The following is a 15,643-nucleotide window of genomic DNA, read 5'->3' as shown; positions in this document are numbered from 1 at the left end:
ATGCCAACGGGGCTTAAAAACAAATACACTTCACATTTAGTGTTTATAACCAGCTTGACTGTCAATTACAGGTGGGAATAACTTTTGACAACTTAGGGTATGTAGCAAGGAACAGTTGTTAGCTGATAAGGACTGTTACGCTTTATTTTGTAAGAAAAACATTTTTTCCTTTTTATTAAAAATTTTCATACAATATATTTTGATCATGTTTTTCCCTCTTTCAACTCCTCCCAGATCTTCCCCCACCCACTCAATTGTATGTTGGTCTCTCTTTAAAAAAAAGATCCATTAAATGAAAATAAGACCCAACAGGCAAGTGACCTATAAGACAAAAAAAAAAAAAAAAAAAAAAAAAAAACCCAAAAAAAAAACAAAAGTCCACGAAAATGCCACTGAATACGTTTTGTGTTGGGCAACTGCGCACCCATAAACTGCACGACTAGCAACCAGGAAGAGCACGCATGCTCGGTCCGCCTCTTCCGCCCACGTGACCGACACATTCCCGGTTTTGCCAACATGGCGGCGCCCAGAGGCACGAGCTGCACGTGAAAAAGATCAGGCAACCGAGCGCTGGAAAAATACCGTGTGTGAACCGCTCTCTCCTCCGTCCTGTCTGCGGATCCCCTCCTGCCTTCCTGAGGCCTTCGCGGGTGGCTGCCCCGCCGCAGCCATGAAGACGAAACCGCTTTCTCACAAGACTGAGAACACTTACCGGGTGAGCGCGAGAGTTTGGGACTGGGATCTGTGGGCCCGCCTGCCTCTGCCTGACTAGCTGATTGCTTAACTCCTGGGCCTGCAGAGTCAGGGCAAAGCCGGGATCGCTTGTCCCGGGCTCGGGCGAAAGTGGGAGACTATGCTTGTATAGTAAGCATGAGTTCCCGGAGAAGTTGGGAAGCCTGAACTGCAGTGTCCGCCTTTTAGCGGCGAGATCTGGCCTGTCTGTGGAATTCCCTTCGGTCCAGGGTCAAATTTAGTGCTCTGGGAGATTGCAATCGAGTCTCCTCTTCTAACTTAAAGTCGGAACTGAGGGGCGTGGGACGGGCCGTCAAGTGGCGAATGACTTCTGCTAGCTATTGTAGTGCTTTCGAATGTCTTTCCAAGTCCTGTTGTGACCGAGTTTGACTGTTTTAAAACACACTTGTTGCTGCAACTTAGCAAGATCCCTATGCTTTTGGTCTGGTATGAATTCTGAAAGACACAGCAGGTTTTCTTGTCAGCGTTCGCCTAGGTTCCTCATTCTGCATGGAAATTGTATTTGAAAGACCATAATGTAAGAGGCAGAGCAGTTGGTAAAGTGCTTGGTAGCGTGCAGAAAGCCCTAGGTCCCTATCTCATCAACTCCATATACTACCCAATTATCCATACCATAAACTTCTACCCCCACTCAACCATCATATAACTCCCTTCGATCCCTAGCACACCTACACCCCATTAAAAACAAACAGGCAAAACAAAGCAGGTGTGGTGACTAGTACCTGATACCCCAGAACTGGGGATGTACAGGCAAGATGATACGAAGTTAAATTTAAAGGTCATCCTTATCTTCATAGCCAGTTCCAGACCAACCTGGATACATACGTTTAAGGAAAAAAAAAAAAAAGATGAAGTAAGTTATGAAAAAATATAGTAGTTATTATATTCAAGTAGTAACAGTGCATTTGTTTAGAGTTCTTAAGTTTACATTTAGTGTTTCATAAGTGGTAGCTGCTTTTATTAAAGTGTTGCATATTTTACGATCAATAGAAACCACATGTCTGAAATGACAAGGTAGGGTTGCAGTTATTTGTGGTGACAAAGAACCCTTACAGAAGCTCTAAGCATTCCACATTCAGAATTTGATGTGATTATGATACAGTGTACTCCAGCTAATATCAAAATATGATAAGTATTAAATGCCAATGTGTCTTAAATAATGTGTTTCTTTGCAGTTTCTTACATTTGCTGAAAGACTGGGTAATGTGAACATTGATATTATTCACCGTATTGATAGAACTGCAAGCTATGATGAGGTAAGAGGATGTGATATTAGCAACCCTCAGATAGTTTTTAATTTGTCTTGCTAATGTAAGTAATTTGTTTTTTAAGCCATGTTTAATGTAGATGCAGTGATTTAGACCCATGTTCTCTAATAAAGAAACCACACATAGCAAATACATTTTAAATTCACTTTAAATTGAATTTAATTCACTGAAGTCCTCAATAGCTATATGCTAGTTGGTATCATACTAGAGTTAGAGCATACCAGATGGGACATGGCCGTCCTTGCCACAAATTCAGTTGGGTGGTGCTGTGTTAAACAGTTGGCTTGATTCTCAGGTGGCTTTGTGACTGGAAACTTTTCTCATGTACATTGCAAGCAGGTTTACAGACTATTTATTTATTTATTTATTTAGTTATTTATTTATTTATTTATTTTCAAGCTCTGATTTTAATGAAATCACTTTCTTGGGAGTTAGTTTCTTCCCCTTTAAAAGGAAAGATACTAGATTGCATGATTTTCCAGATTGCATGATTCCTAAACTGTCGTTCTTCTATGAAGAAGTATTTTCCTTTTTGCTACACCCATCCTTATGCCTCTGCTAGCCTTTTATGGTCTTATTAATGTAGATACCTTGAACTTGGAGTTTCAAGCTCAGCTCTTCATCTGTTACTGATCAGATTCTATGCCAAGTCTTTGCATGCATTGTCTCCTATTCCTTTAGTATGTTAAATGACATCATCTAGCTCAGCATAAAATGTTTTGAGAACGCACAGTAAATGGAGCCTTTTGAGAGTATCAGAAAGAACATCAAAAGATGTTCTGTATAAGATGGTACCTGAATTATGTTTTGCTGTTTGTGCGGGTTTTGGTGTGGCAAGAGGACAAGAATGGCTCTTGAGTCTGAGGGAAAAGTCTGCACAGAGCAACAGAGCTAGGAAATACATTTCACATTTAAGACACTACAAAACTGTTGAGTCTTACAGCTGTGCTTAGGGCTCCTATGTGTGTGGTTCCTGGCACAGGAGAGGAGTGTAGCTGGAGAAAGTGTAAAGATCATAAAGAGTTTCATATGCCCAATTAAGTTTGGATTTTTATCCTGAAGCTATAAGACTTGTTTCAGATTTCTAACCAGAGAAGTAAATGACAGGATCAGGCTTAAGATTTTTGGTCTATCTGTCTTTAACATGGATTTAAACCAGCTGTGAGAATCTGATGGCTATCTAAATGGGAAACAGTTACGGTAGTGGCGACCAAAACAGAAGTAAAGGTTCAGGGATATTAAGTTCAGGGATAGAAATTGTGACCTCCTGGATATGTAGAGAGGAAGGGAATGGGGTTAAGGTTTTTGGTCACAATAGCAGGATGATTAAAGATACCACTCAGCAATATAGATTTGTGAAAGGTTGTGTATGGTGGCACATACTTTCGATTCCAGGGGATGCTGAGGCAGGAAGCTTGCAAATTCTAGGCCAGCCTGGAGTACATAGCAAGACCCTGCTACTTACACGAAAACTCTCTTACCAGAGATATGAAAAGCATTAAATACTAATGAAAGAGAGAGAACAATTCTTACAGGAAAATAACTAGTTGCACTTGGAACTTGTTGAATTGTGATGTGTAGTATCTATGACTATGCCAATTATGGTATCCATAGAATATTTGATTTCTCTCAATCTTATCTACTAGAACACCAGGGGAGACATTAAAAGACATTTGACTAGCAAGGTGTGGTGCTCATATCTTTAACCCCAGCACTTGGGAAGCAGAGGCAAGTGGATCTCTGAGTTGGAGGATAGGTAAATCAGAGGTAGAATTGCAGGCTTGGGTTCAGTAGTGCTGTTAGTGTAAGCTACAGGAGAGGTCAAAAGAAAGTACCAAGCAATGAAAAGTTGAGAGTGCAAAAAACAAAGGTATACAATGAATGTATTGACATCTAATTTTTCTTATAAAATTTCTTAGGCTGAATGCTCCAAAATGGCTTTGGTTATATATCTAACACTTGGGGCTTATTGGTCTCCATTCTTCTTATCTTAGGTTTCTATTATGGTGATAATGACCACAACCAAAAGCAACTTGGGGAGGAGTTTATTACAGCTCACTGTTCATAGTTCATCAAGTAGGGAACTCAGGCCAGGGACTCAAACAGGGCAGGAACCTGGAGGCAGGAGCTGAAGCAGAGGCCATGGAGGGATGCTGCTTACTGGCTTGCTCACATGGCTTGCTCAATTTACTTTCTTATACGAGGACCACCTGACTAGGAGTGTCATGGTCTTCAGTGGGCGGGGCCCTCCCACATCAGTCAAGAAAACTCCCTTTAGGCTTTCCTCCAAGGGCTATCTAGTGGCAGCATTGTCTCAATTAAGGTTCCCTTTTCCAAAATGACTGTAGCATATGTCAAGTTGATATAAAACTAACCAGGACACTCTTCATACCTCTCTTTCTCAACACAGCTAGGCTGGCCTTCTTTTCATGATTTAAGTAAGAGTCTTTCTAAGACAGTGAAAGCAGACCCTCATAAAGCCATTGTATGTCACTGTTCATAGTAGGGCTTACTAAATTTTGTCTACTTCTAACTTCCTTTACTCAGCAGATCAAACATCTCAACACAATACAGTCAAAAGATACTCTCTCTAATTTGAGCCAGGCGTGGTGGTGTACACCTTTAATCCCAGCACTTGGGAGGCAGAGGTCGATGGATCTCTGAGTTCCAGGACAATCAGGGCAACATAGCGAAACCCAGTTTTGAAACAATGAAAACAACAAAGATGCCCTAATTTAATACGTGCTGAAGAAAAACAGTAGGAAAATGTTCTTTATTTTCTGTAATTAAACCATTTTGCTTCACTTTTCCAAAGTGCAGGATTATAATATATACTTTACTAAGCTACTATGTATAACTATTTGTAGAATTTTCTTTAAAGTTTTGCTTTTAATGAAAAAATTGGATACTTTATATACTTTATACTTTTATCACACTGGAATGTGCCATCAACATCCTACTTGATGACAACAAAATGGCTTTTGTTTGTTTGTTTGCTTTGTTGCTAGGAGTTAACTCAGGGCCTCATGCATACTAGAAATGCTGTCAACCACAAAGCTTTATCCTCATCCCTGATTAAAAAAAATTGTGGTGGGGGTTGTTGAAACATGGTTTCTCTGTGAAGTTCTGGCTGTCCTGAAACAAACTTTGTAGACCAGACTGGCCTCAAGCTCAGAGATCCACCTGCCTCTGCCTGCCAAATGCTGGGATTAAAGGCTTATGCCACTACCACATCATAAATATAATTTTTAATAGCTGCATAGTATACTTTAGTATGTATAAGACCATAAGTTACTACAACTCTGGCCTTACTGTTAGATTTTGGGGTTCCTTCTCAGAGTAATAAAGCTAGGTGAACACGTTTATGTGTGTAAATTTTGCAAGTAATGGCTTAAAGGTAAGCCTGCTGAGTGTTAAGGCTTGCTTACTTCTATGTCTAGGTAAAGTACAAGATCTCCTCCCTATACAGTTGTAGCAGTCCATATGTCTAAAAGCACAATGGAAGAACTAAAGAGTCTGCACATTTTCTGTGTGGGCAGTTTTCCCTGTGATGACATGGGCTTTAGACACTTATTTGCTACAACCAAAGCAGCAAGTGTTGTCTTTATGATTTGCCTGTTGCTGGTAAACTTCCTGTGGCTTGAGGGCATTGTTCATCGCCTCTTCTCAAAACCGCACAAACTCTTGCTCTTTGTCCTGAGATACTAGCATGCAGCATGTGCTCTGCAGCTTGGTCAGCTGTTCTGGAGTTGCCTCACTAACGGGCTGCCTTGATCTCGGCAGGAGGTTGAGACCTACTTCTTCGAGGCCCTGCTGAAGTGGAGAGAACTGAACCTTACAGAGCATTTCGGTATTTTCATTTGTACTTTATTTTCCCTTAATTTGCACTTTTTGTGCTCCCCACAACCAGTGATGTAATGGAAAAACAGAACATAATCCTTTTTTACTTCCTTTCTTTTTTTCTTTTGTTAATCCAGGGAAATTTTACAAAGAAGTCATTGACAAATGCCAGTCTTTTAACCAGTTGGTCTATCACCAAAATGAAATAGTTCAGAGCTTGAAGACTCACCTGCAGATCAGGAACAGTTTTGCCTACCAACCTCTTTTGGAGTAAGTCACATCTCAAATGAAGGCTTGATGGTGTTTTTCTGAGTTTTAAGAAAAGCCATGTTTCATCACTGGCCTTAAGTTATATCACACTTGCTCTATACTCTTACAAGAGCCGTGTACTTCTCTGAAACTTGGGATGGGTGGCCCCAAGTTCTGCCACAACACTTTCTGATTCACTTTCTTTGCTCATCTGTTAAGGATTGAGGACTTTTCTATCTCTTAGGATTTGAGCTGTGAGTTGCAGCGTGCTCTGTAATGCCTGTATTCAGGAGGTGAAAGCAGGTGGATCTTGTCCAGCCTGGGCTACAGAGCAAGACATGATCTTGTCTCAAAAACTAAAATAGTAACAACAGAGACTTGACTCACAAGTACTTCGGTTTAATTCATGCAATGATCATAGGTTATCTTTGTCTTTGAACAGCCTTTTTAAAAAACTGGTTGTTTATTTTTAATCCAGTTTAGTAGTACAGTTGGCACGAGATCTGCAGACTGATTTCTATCCCCACTTTGAAGACTTCTTCCTGACAATCACGGCCATCCTGGAGACGCAGGACACAGACCTGTTAGAATGGGCTTTCACCTCGCTGTCTTATCTCTACAAGTACCTGTGGAGACTAATGGTGAAGGACATGGCCAAGATATACAGGTGACCCTTTTCTTCTGCAGTATGTTTTGATTTGCCTTCTTCCTTTGCCCTGAATTCTCCCTGAGTGCAGAATGCCTTTCCAGTATACTGCCTAATTATATACTTATACAAAGTTGATTTACCAGTCATGGTGATCTACATTTCAGTCTGAAAATCTGAGGTGTACGTCTGAAATTTGTATATACCTACTTCCTTTCTTCACCAACTCTTAAAATTATACCCACCAATCCAAACTTGACTTGATTTCATCATATTAGCCCATGATAGCTTTGAATTCTGTAACTTTGCAGTAGTCTTATTTTGTTTTGTTGATTAGATCATGCAGGCTTTATTATTGTTCCTTGTAATATAATCCTGTCTTTTATAAACCCAAGAACTGTGTAAAAACACTCTTTACAATGGTGTTTCTCCAGGAACACACACATACTGTGTGTGTGTGTGTGTGAGAGAGAGAGAGAGAGAGAGAGAGAGAGAGAGAGAGAGAGATGCTCAGGAAAAAAAAGATAGCATTTTTTAAAGATACACAGGGATTGGAACACTGTTTAAAATGGTATTTCTCCAGGAACACACACACTGTGTGCATGTGTGTGTGGGTACATATATACACCCAGGAAAAGAAGATAGCATCTTTTAAAAATACATGGGGATGTGGAAGGAGAATGAATTCCTTAGTGGCTTTTTGTTTAAAGAAAAGGAAAAATTCTTACCTGTTTAAGTTAGATTAAGTAGAACTTTCCATCTGGCTTTTTAATTGTTTCTCTTGGATCAAAGTCAGTCCTGTATACCCCGATAGAAGGTTTGGGTATGGAGCTAGACAGTGATGACCAGCATTCTTCCTCTCAGCTCCTTCGAGACATCTATAACCTAGTTATCCAGGATTCCAGTTCCTCTACTGTCATTCATACAGTCAGTGAACTTACAGTGACTGCTGTCTGCTGCTAAGTCACGTGAACTACTCAGATAAAAGATAGAAGTCTTTGTGTTTATATTAGGATGGAGAAAAGGACAGATCATAAAGGGTCTTGGATCACTGGAGAGCCTTTGGCTCCATTGCAGGGACTCCTAAAATATCTTCTTGGTCCACACTTTGCCATTTCTCTCTAATGCTTGCCTCTTTCATGCTGTGATGCCTGAAACTTACATTCCTTGGCTAGCTGTGTAACTACAGCATTAGCCGTTTTTTTCTTCCTTTATCTGTATGTTGCTACTAGACTAATCTTATTGAAAATACGATGTTAAGCCAGTGTTTATTTGTACCTGCTGTTAGTAATGAGCTGTCAGACACTGGAAACAGCAAAAATGAGATAGCTGTATTCTATGCTTCTCCATCATTAGGCATACTAACCAGTGGTTATATAATTAGTTATAGCTGTGTGGTACATGACAATGAAAAGGCTGTTTAGCTTTTTCCTCAGCTCACTATTTAAATAATGGAGGCAATAACAGTACCCAGCTCTTAGAGTTGTGCTGGTTAAGTGAAGTAATACATAGGAAGTACTTGCCGAAATGCAAACTAGTATCCAGATCCCTCTGCTTGGGGTTCAGAGCTACATGTTAGTCTGGGCACCTTTATCCATCACCTCACACCCTCTCTAGCCATATCACTCTTTCTTGCCTCCTTATTATCTCCTGAGTGGGATCATTTCTTTCTACTCAGCCCAGCTTTGCTCTTCTAGTGTGCTTTCCAGTTCATACCTGAATTATCCTGCCTTTCAGAATTCACTGGGGGCTTCACTGTTACATGAAGTTTTCTTTGAAGGCCAACACCACTTAGCTTGCATTGTTGTCTCTGGCCTCAGCCTTCTGTTTGACATTTGGGTGTCTCTGTAATCATATGTGCACACCTAGCACTGATGACCACATTGCTAATATGTAGTTCATCTGTACCCAGCTAATGCTGTTAAGTGAACTGCCCTCTGTTTCTCTCTTTACAGCATGTACAGTACCCTCTTGGCTCATAAAAAACTACACATAAGAAATTTTGCTGCTGAAAGTTTTACTTTCTTAATGAGAAAGGTTAGTGTGATATTTTATGTGCTTATTGGTAGTAAATTGCCGAGAATCTGATGACTAAAACAGATTTTTTAAATGTGATTATGAAGTAATTTTTAAGACTACATAAACAAAAGCTTGTTATTATGTCAACTAAGGTTTAGTCTTTGCTTGCTAATTTGGGTCATTCTGTTATTTAGGTTTTTACAGTTTTCCGTGTACATAATATAAGATGCCCCTAGATTGAAGTCACTGAAGGGACTTCTGTAATGATTTTTGGCAGGAGAACAATACCACAGTACCATTATGTTTGTCTAAAATTTTCCTAGTGAATTTTAGGTTTTGGTAATAAAATGAAACCCGGGTATTTAGTTTCTCTTATGCCCATAAAATGCAAATATGTGATTTTCTTTACAAGGCAGAATGTTGCCTTAAGCTGTTTTTCTTAGCACATACCTTCCTGTCATACCAATTAATATATCACCTTCGGGACAGTTACAAGGGCAAGGGCACTCTAATAGCTTGAGTCCATCATACAGCTGCTGCTTTCAGAAGTTTATGGGGTCCATTTATAAATATATAAAATAGGAAGTATGCTTTTTTATTTAGATATACTTGTATTATAAATGCAATTTTCCATTTCTCATTTTAGGTCTCTGATAAAAATGCACTTTTCAATTTAATGTTTCTTGATCTTAATGAACATCCAGAAAAAGTGGAAGGAGTTGGACAGTTGCTCTTTGAAATGTGTAAAGGAGTCAGAAATATGTTTCATTCCTGCACAGGCCAGGTAAAGAGTGGGAAAAATACTTGGAATCTGTAGAAGGATTAAACGGAAGAGTGTAAAGCAAATGCTATGGAAGGGCAGCCTGGAATACACAGAAAGTACGAACAGGGGAGTGCAAGGTTTACTACTTTGCTTCTCGATGTAGACTGTATGTAGGTACTTTTACTTTAAAAAGTCATTTTGGTCTTCTTGATCCTGAGCACTTGGAAGCCATGACAACAATTGGTTGATGGTCATTGGTAGATGGGAAGAGTCTGGTCTATGATAAATTCCCCATCCTGAGGCTAGGCAATGAGATTGTTAGCCACTTGTAATCCCAGCACCCCAAAGGCTGAAAAAGATGGATTGTAAATATAAATCCAGCCTGGGCTACAGAGTTTACAGTCAGAGCTGCTGTATCCTTGATTATTCCATGCTAAATATTTAATAAAATTAGATCATAAGACACAACCTAATACTTTTAAAAAAAATGTTATTCACATTTAAATTGCTGCCTTCTGCATTCCCACAGGCGCTGAAGCTTCTTCTGCAAAAGCTAGGACCAGTTACTGAAACAGAAACTCAACTACCATGGATTTTAGTTGGGGAAACCCTAAAAAGCATGGCCAAATCCACTGTGGTGTATATCTATAAGGAACATTTTGCTCTATTTTTTGACTGTTTGCAAGTAAGTTCTGATTTTTAAGAATGGATATATAACAGATCAGCTTGCATTCTCTGTGTTGGAAATTGTATTTCCTCATCATTTCTTTTGTGGTTCTCCCTATACATTGATTATGTCAATATTCTTCCTCACCCTGTAGTATAGTGGGGTTTTTGTTTGTTTGTTTGTTTGTTTGTTTGTTTGTTTGATGTGATATCTTGCAATGCATTGGAGCATAGTGGCTGAGAGAGCTACCAGATTTCCTGTTTGCTTCTTGGCTCTAGCACTTACTGCTGTGTGACTCAGGAGTTGTTTAGGGCGCTGTATGATCAAATGGAGCTGGTGTTACCTGTGTCAAGGATATTGTGAGGGTGTTGAGTAAATACTTGCAAAGAATGCAGAACTGAGCGCTCTGTGAATGCTAGCGGTCACTGCCCAGCGATGTACGAGATGTGCGTCTTTCTTCTCCATAGAGTAGAAGAGTGTGAGAGGGTGAGCTGTCACAGGCTGCCCCATGATTGAATGAGCAGGTGGTTCTGGTGCTTTGTAGTTATTTTCTCCACTAAATTCTTGATTTGAAGGAATCACTGCTGGAGCTACACAACAAAGTGACAAAAACAAACTGCTGTGAAAACTCTGAACAGATGAGGCGGTTGCTGGAAACATACCTGATCCTTGTGAAACATGGAAGTGGCTCAAAAATAACAAACCCTGCTGACACTTGTAGGGTGAGTTTCCAAATCTGATGTGCTTAAGAGTTTGTTGAACTTTACTTAGGGAAGAGAGAAGGCTATACAAAAACCATATTCTTGGAGTAGTTGTTAAAAGTTTCTTAACAGAGCCGGGTGCAGTGGTGCACGCCTGTAATCCCAGCACTCTGGGAGGCAGAGGCAGGCAGATCTCTGAGTTTGAGGCCCGCCTGGTCTACAAAGAGAGTCCAGGACAGCCAAGGCTACACAGAGGGACTCTGTCTTGGGGGGGGGGGGGGCCCTGGAGAAATAGCCCCTGAGGTGTAGCTCTGTGCTGCACACTCCCCTAGCATGTGCAAATGACTGAGGATCCCCAGGACTAGTGTGTGGGGGCGGGTGGAGATTTGTAGGTTGCTATGTCTGCCTTGTTTTTCCTTTTATTATTACAGGTATTGTCTCAAGCATTGCAGACAGCCCATCTTTCCACATCTTGTCGGAAGACCCTTTTGGATGTAGTTTCTTCTTTGCTCCTGGCTGAAAATGTTTCCTTGCCAGAGACCCTCATCAAAGAAACCATAGAAAAAGTAATTGGCTTCAGCAGGTGTTACTTGTGTAGTTAATATGTGTTGAGTATTGAGTGTACCTGCTGAGTGCATAGATGAAGCCTGGCAAAGGCTGTGCCCTCGAGGGGTTGATCTTGTTAGGATGATGGTAGCTGTGTGCATTCATGGAAACACGCAAAAAGAGGCACAGTAGCAGCTAAATCTTAGAGCAAACATCAGGGGCCGTGCACAGTCTTCTGTGCAGGGGTGTGTGCTACATATGCAAGGGTAGGTACGATGCCTGCCCTCAGAGTGGGGCTAAGGGAGCCCGGGAATAAGTGGTTACTGCGGTGAGCTTGGAGATGTCTGTTGAACCATAGTTGTTAATTCTACTTAGGAAACAGAAAGCTTTTCGATGGACATACATTTGGAGTAGTCTTAAAGTTTCATAGCAGTTTGCCAATGGAGAGAAAAACACCTGGAAAAGGAACATTAATGACTAACTTGTTTTAACAAATACGTGTAGTCTGGGCACAAGGGCACTTAAAGTGTGACGCTGTAGAAGAACTCTCTTGGCTTTGAAAAGATGGGCTTTATCCTGCAAGTAGGGATAAGCCCTGGAAGTATTCTAGTCAGGATCATCTGCTCTTTGCAAAGTAGATTGAAGTAGGACTGAAAATTGGAAACTGGGTTCATACAGAACCTTCTGCTTTTCATGTTGTGACTAGCTGGCCACAAGCCAAGCAGTGTTCAGGGCCTGTAGTCTCTGAGATCCCTGCTCTACACCTCAGTTCCTTCAGAGCAGATTAGGCCCTTGAGTACAATACTAATAGGTATGTGGTGTGCCTCTCTTTCTCACTGTCTTACACTGGGGGTGGGGAAGACCTTCTGTGTACATTCTCAAATGCTTCTCATCTGTGCCTCGCAGATATTTGAAAGCAAATTTGAGAGACGTTTGATTGTGGATTTTTCTGAAGTCATGTTTGCTATGAAACAGTTTGAACAGGTAAGCAAGACTAATTTTAGGGTACCTTTTAAATGCTGTCATGATATAATCAAACCTGAAATTCACTGTTGGTGCATTTTGAGAGGATTAGAATCAGAGCTTGCTGTTTTAGTTATTTTAATTTTAAAGAAATTATAACCAATCATACGTTATATGTGAAACTATATCCTGAGACATTTAAAATGCTGTCTGTCGCGGTTGGACCATAATCCTAGCACTTGGGAGGTGGAGGTGGGAAGATGAGCTCAGGATGGACCTGACAGGGTGCTTCAGGCTGGGTGGGATTCCTCAGAGCCTGTTTCCACAGCAGGAAATTCTGAAGGTGTGATGTGCTTGTACTCTCAATGCTTCAGAGGCTGAGGCAAGTGGGTTACTGTGAGTTCAAGGCCAAACTGGATTATAACAGGGGCCAAGCTGGCCAGGGCTGGAGTGAGGCTCTGTCTTAACAAATGATAGACAGAAGCCACTGTGTTTTTAACAGTAATTGAATTATCTAGAAAACCACTTGGTGAAACTGAAAAGTCAGCTCACAGAACTTGGATGTGAATGAAAAGCATAGAGAATAGTTTCATCCTTAACTCCATGGCAAGTCTTACAGTAGCCTGTGCTGCTTGAGACCCCATGTCAGCTACACACACACAATGAATGGATGAATGAATGATTACATCTATCTTACGTGGTACTGTATATCTGTAATCCCAACATTTGGGAGAGAGAGACAGAAGGATCAGGAGTCCAAGCTTAGTGAAGACTGCCTGAGACCTTTTATCAAACAAACAAACTACAAAAGCTCTGTGTGTGTGTGTTTCTCTGTCTGTGTGTGTGTGTATGTGTGTGTTGGTTTATACCAGATAGACAAGCCTAAAAGGCAAATCCTTTTTTTCCCGTGTTACCAGCAACAGTCACAACAAATGGTCTCTAGCTTATTTTCCCCAATATTTGCTCTGAACTCACCTGAATGTACTCTTTCCCTGATAAGCTAGCTTTGGTCTCTTCAATAAACTTCCTCCTCTGGTGCATTAATTTTTGAGTTCCTTTATCCCCCTCGCCTTCCCAGGATAGTTCTATCTTAGGTTTTGATCTAATTAATATTTACCACTTACATTATATAAGCAAGAAGAGTTAAGGTTACTCGTCCTTTTTGTATGCCTTTCTATCTTAGAATTAGCAGTTGCCTCACTTCACACAAGTTGCACACTTGTCTGTGAATTTTCCTCCCAATAGAGTTCTGAATGCCCCCGTGTCAAACTGGGCAACTCTCTTGCTTTCTTCTCTTCCTCCTGGAGTGCTTCCTGTCAGGGCTGTGTCATCTGACTGGAAAGATACTGCCCTAGGGTGGCTGGTCCTTGTTTCTCTTATTTCCTGGGTCTTGCACTCCTCTCTTGTTCCTTCCTTACTCTGTTATCTCAGGGGTGTAGTTCCCACGGGTTCATCGGGAGGGACATGGCAGGAAAATACTTACTCCCTCCTTGCACTGCATTGATAGTAGAACAGGCATCAAATTCTAGGTTGTAGGTCAAGAGTGTTGCGACATTGTCTTCATGAAGAATTTTAGTGCTGATTCTTTGCTAGGAACTCTGTCCAAGTGGTGTCATCTCTTTTCTGGGTGTTCTGGAATCTGCTTCTGTTAACAAGTGTGATTTTTTTTTCCTAGCTGTTTCTACCGAGCTTTCTCTTATACATTGAGAATTGCTTCTTGATGGGTGACTCTGTGGTCATTAATGAAGCACTGGCCATTTTAGCCAAGCTCATTCTGAACAAAGCTGCCCCGCCCACTGCTGGCTCCATGGCCATTGAAAAATACCCTCTGGTTTTCTCACAGCAGACAGTGGGGTAAGTTCTGAATCCACCCCCTGTGGTGATGATAAGATTATTTGTACCTATTTGAATGCGCAAGCATACTACTCAAAATGAAGATTTGTATATATACACATACTAGAAAGATGTCCATGATGAAGTGTGGAGAAGACTCAAGTTGTGGCTGTGCACATAGCGTGCAGTAGGATTCCAGTTTGCAGAGTAAAACAAAAGCTGTGGATAAGCATGGGAAATTTGGATGGAGGCATAAACCTATTCGTTTATTCCAGAGAGTGATAAAGGAAAGAAGTGGTTATTAATATTTTAACCTTTTTTAGACTCGTGTGTAATATCAAGAAATAGTATAGAGAGGTTCTGTGTGTACATTTCCCACTGGTAAAACCTTGCATAATCTTGCTGCCATACTAGGACTAGAATCAACTTACCCGCCCCACGGAGAGTCCCTCAGTTTGGTGTGCATTCACCTGACCGCTGTCCTTATGTAGACACCTGAGGATCTGCAGGCCATCACTCAGCAGAGCTCCATCACCACCTGAGGCACACACGTTTACCCTTGTACTTCTTGTCCTCCAGTTTTTAAACATTCAAAACAATTGCATCATTTCTCTTCCCCCTCCTGCCTCTCTCATTCCCTCTCCCCGGCTTTCTTCAGAATTCCCTCCTACACCTTCCAGTATCTGCACTCACTTGCATTCCTAGCCTCTTGTACCCACCAGTTTGCCCTCCCATTTTATATCTAAGGATGTTATTTAAGCACTGTGCACAGTGTACCTAGTGCAGTTCCTTTAAGATTCACCCAAGTTGCTATATCAGTGAACTCACTCCTTTTTGTTGCTAAGGAGGATTTCCTGCTAAGAACATAACACTGATTTAATCATTCACATGTGGAAGCACCTTTAGGTTATTTCTGCTTCTTGATGATTGCACATTAAGCTATCGTGAACATTCATATCTTCAACTCTGTAAAAACCCTAACTTGGAATTTTTGGGGCTTATGAGAAATGTGAAAAATTACTACTCACTTCTTGTAAATAGGCATTATAGTGACTTGTGAAGGCATGATTTTGGAAAACTGAATACCATTTGTTATTTTGTGACAGAAACAAAAGTTCTGTCAAACACTGCAAAGTGATTTTTGATGTTTTTTTAAGACAGGATCTCACTGTGCCTCCCTCCCTCCCTCCCTCCCTCCCTCCCTCCTTCCTTCCTTCCATTTTTCCTTCCTTCTGTATCATATGATGTCTGAACCCATTATGCATTAGTTGTGTCAAATTTGAGATTTAGGTCAACTGGCTTTTGACTTGCTTTGGCAACGTTTGTTGAAAAGCTGTTCTCTATGGAGCTGCCCTTGTACTTCTGTCAGAAATCACCTGGGCATGTTTGCTGGTC

General features: G+C 40.9%; 1 protein-coding gene across 2 annotated transcripts in view; it reads left to right on the top strand.

Annotated features, from left to right (window-relative positions):
* The first annotated feature begins 523 nt into the window (after nt 1-523).
* The window catches only part of Utp20 (UTP20 small subunit processome component), an 88,630-nt gene continuing 73,510 nt past the window's right edge, over nt 524-15,643 (top strand). For both annotated transcript variants that reach the window (XM_055627826.1, XM_055627825.1), the window contains exons 1-12: nt 524-715; nt 1,929-2,009; nt 5,805-5,871; nt 5,999-6,131; nt 6,589-6,777; nt 8,712-8,793; nt 9,422-9,559; nt 10,068-10,223; nt 10,781-10,927; nt 11,338-11,472; nt 12,359-12,436; nt 14,091-14,269. In XM_055627826.1, the coding sequence (XP_055483801.1) occupies nt 671-715; nt 1,929-2,009; nt 5,805-5,871; nt 5,999-6,131; nt 6,589-6,777; nt 8,712-8,793; nt 9,422-9,559; nt 10,068-10,223; nt 10,781-10,927; nt 11,338-11,472; nt 12,359-12,436; nt 14,091-14,269 (1,430 nt within the window). In that variant the 5' untranslated portion in view covers nt 524-670. The remainder of the gene's footprint in view (nt 716-1,928; nt 2,010-5,804; nt 5,872-5,998; nt 6,132-6,588; nt 6,778-8,711; nt 8,794-9,421; nt 9,560-10,067; nt 10,224-10,780; nt 10,928-11,337; nt 11,473-12,358; nt 12,437-14,090; nt 14,270-15,643) is intronic.

This window comes from Psammomys obesus, unplaced genomic scaffold (genome assembly GCF_907164565.1).
Source record: "Psammomys obesus unplaced genomic scaffold, mPsaObe1.curated_primary_1811, whole genome shotgun sequence".
Taxonomy (NCBI): Eukaryota; Metazoa; Chordata; class Mammalia; order Rodentia; family Muridae; genus Psammomys; species Psammomys obesus.
This window is presented reverse-complemented; position numbering and strand designations above follow the sequence as displayed.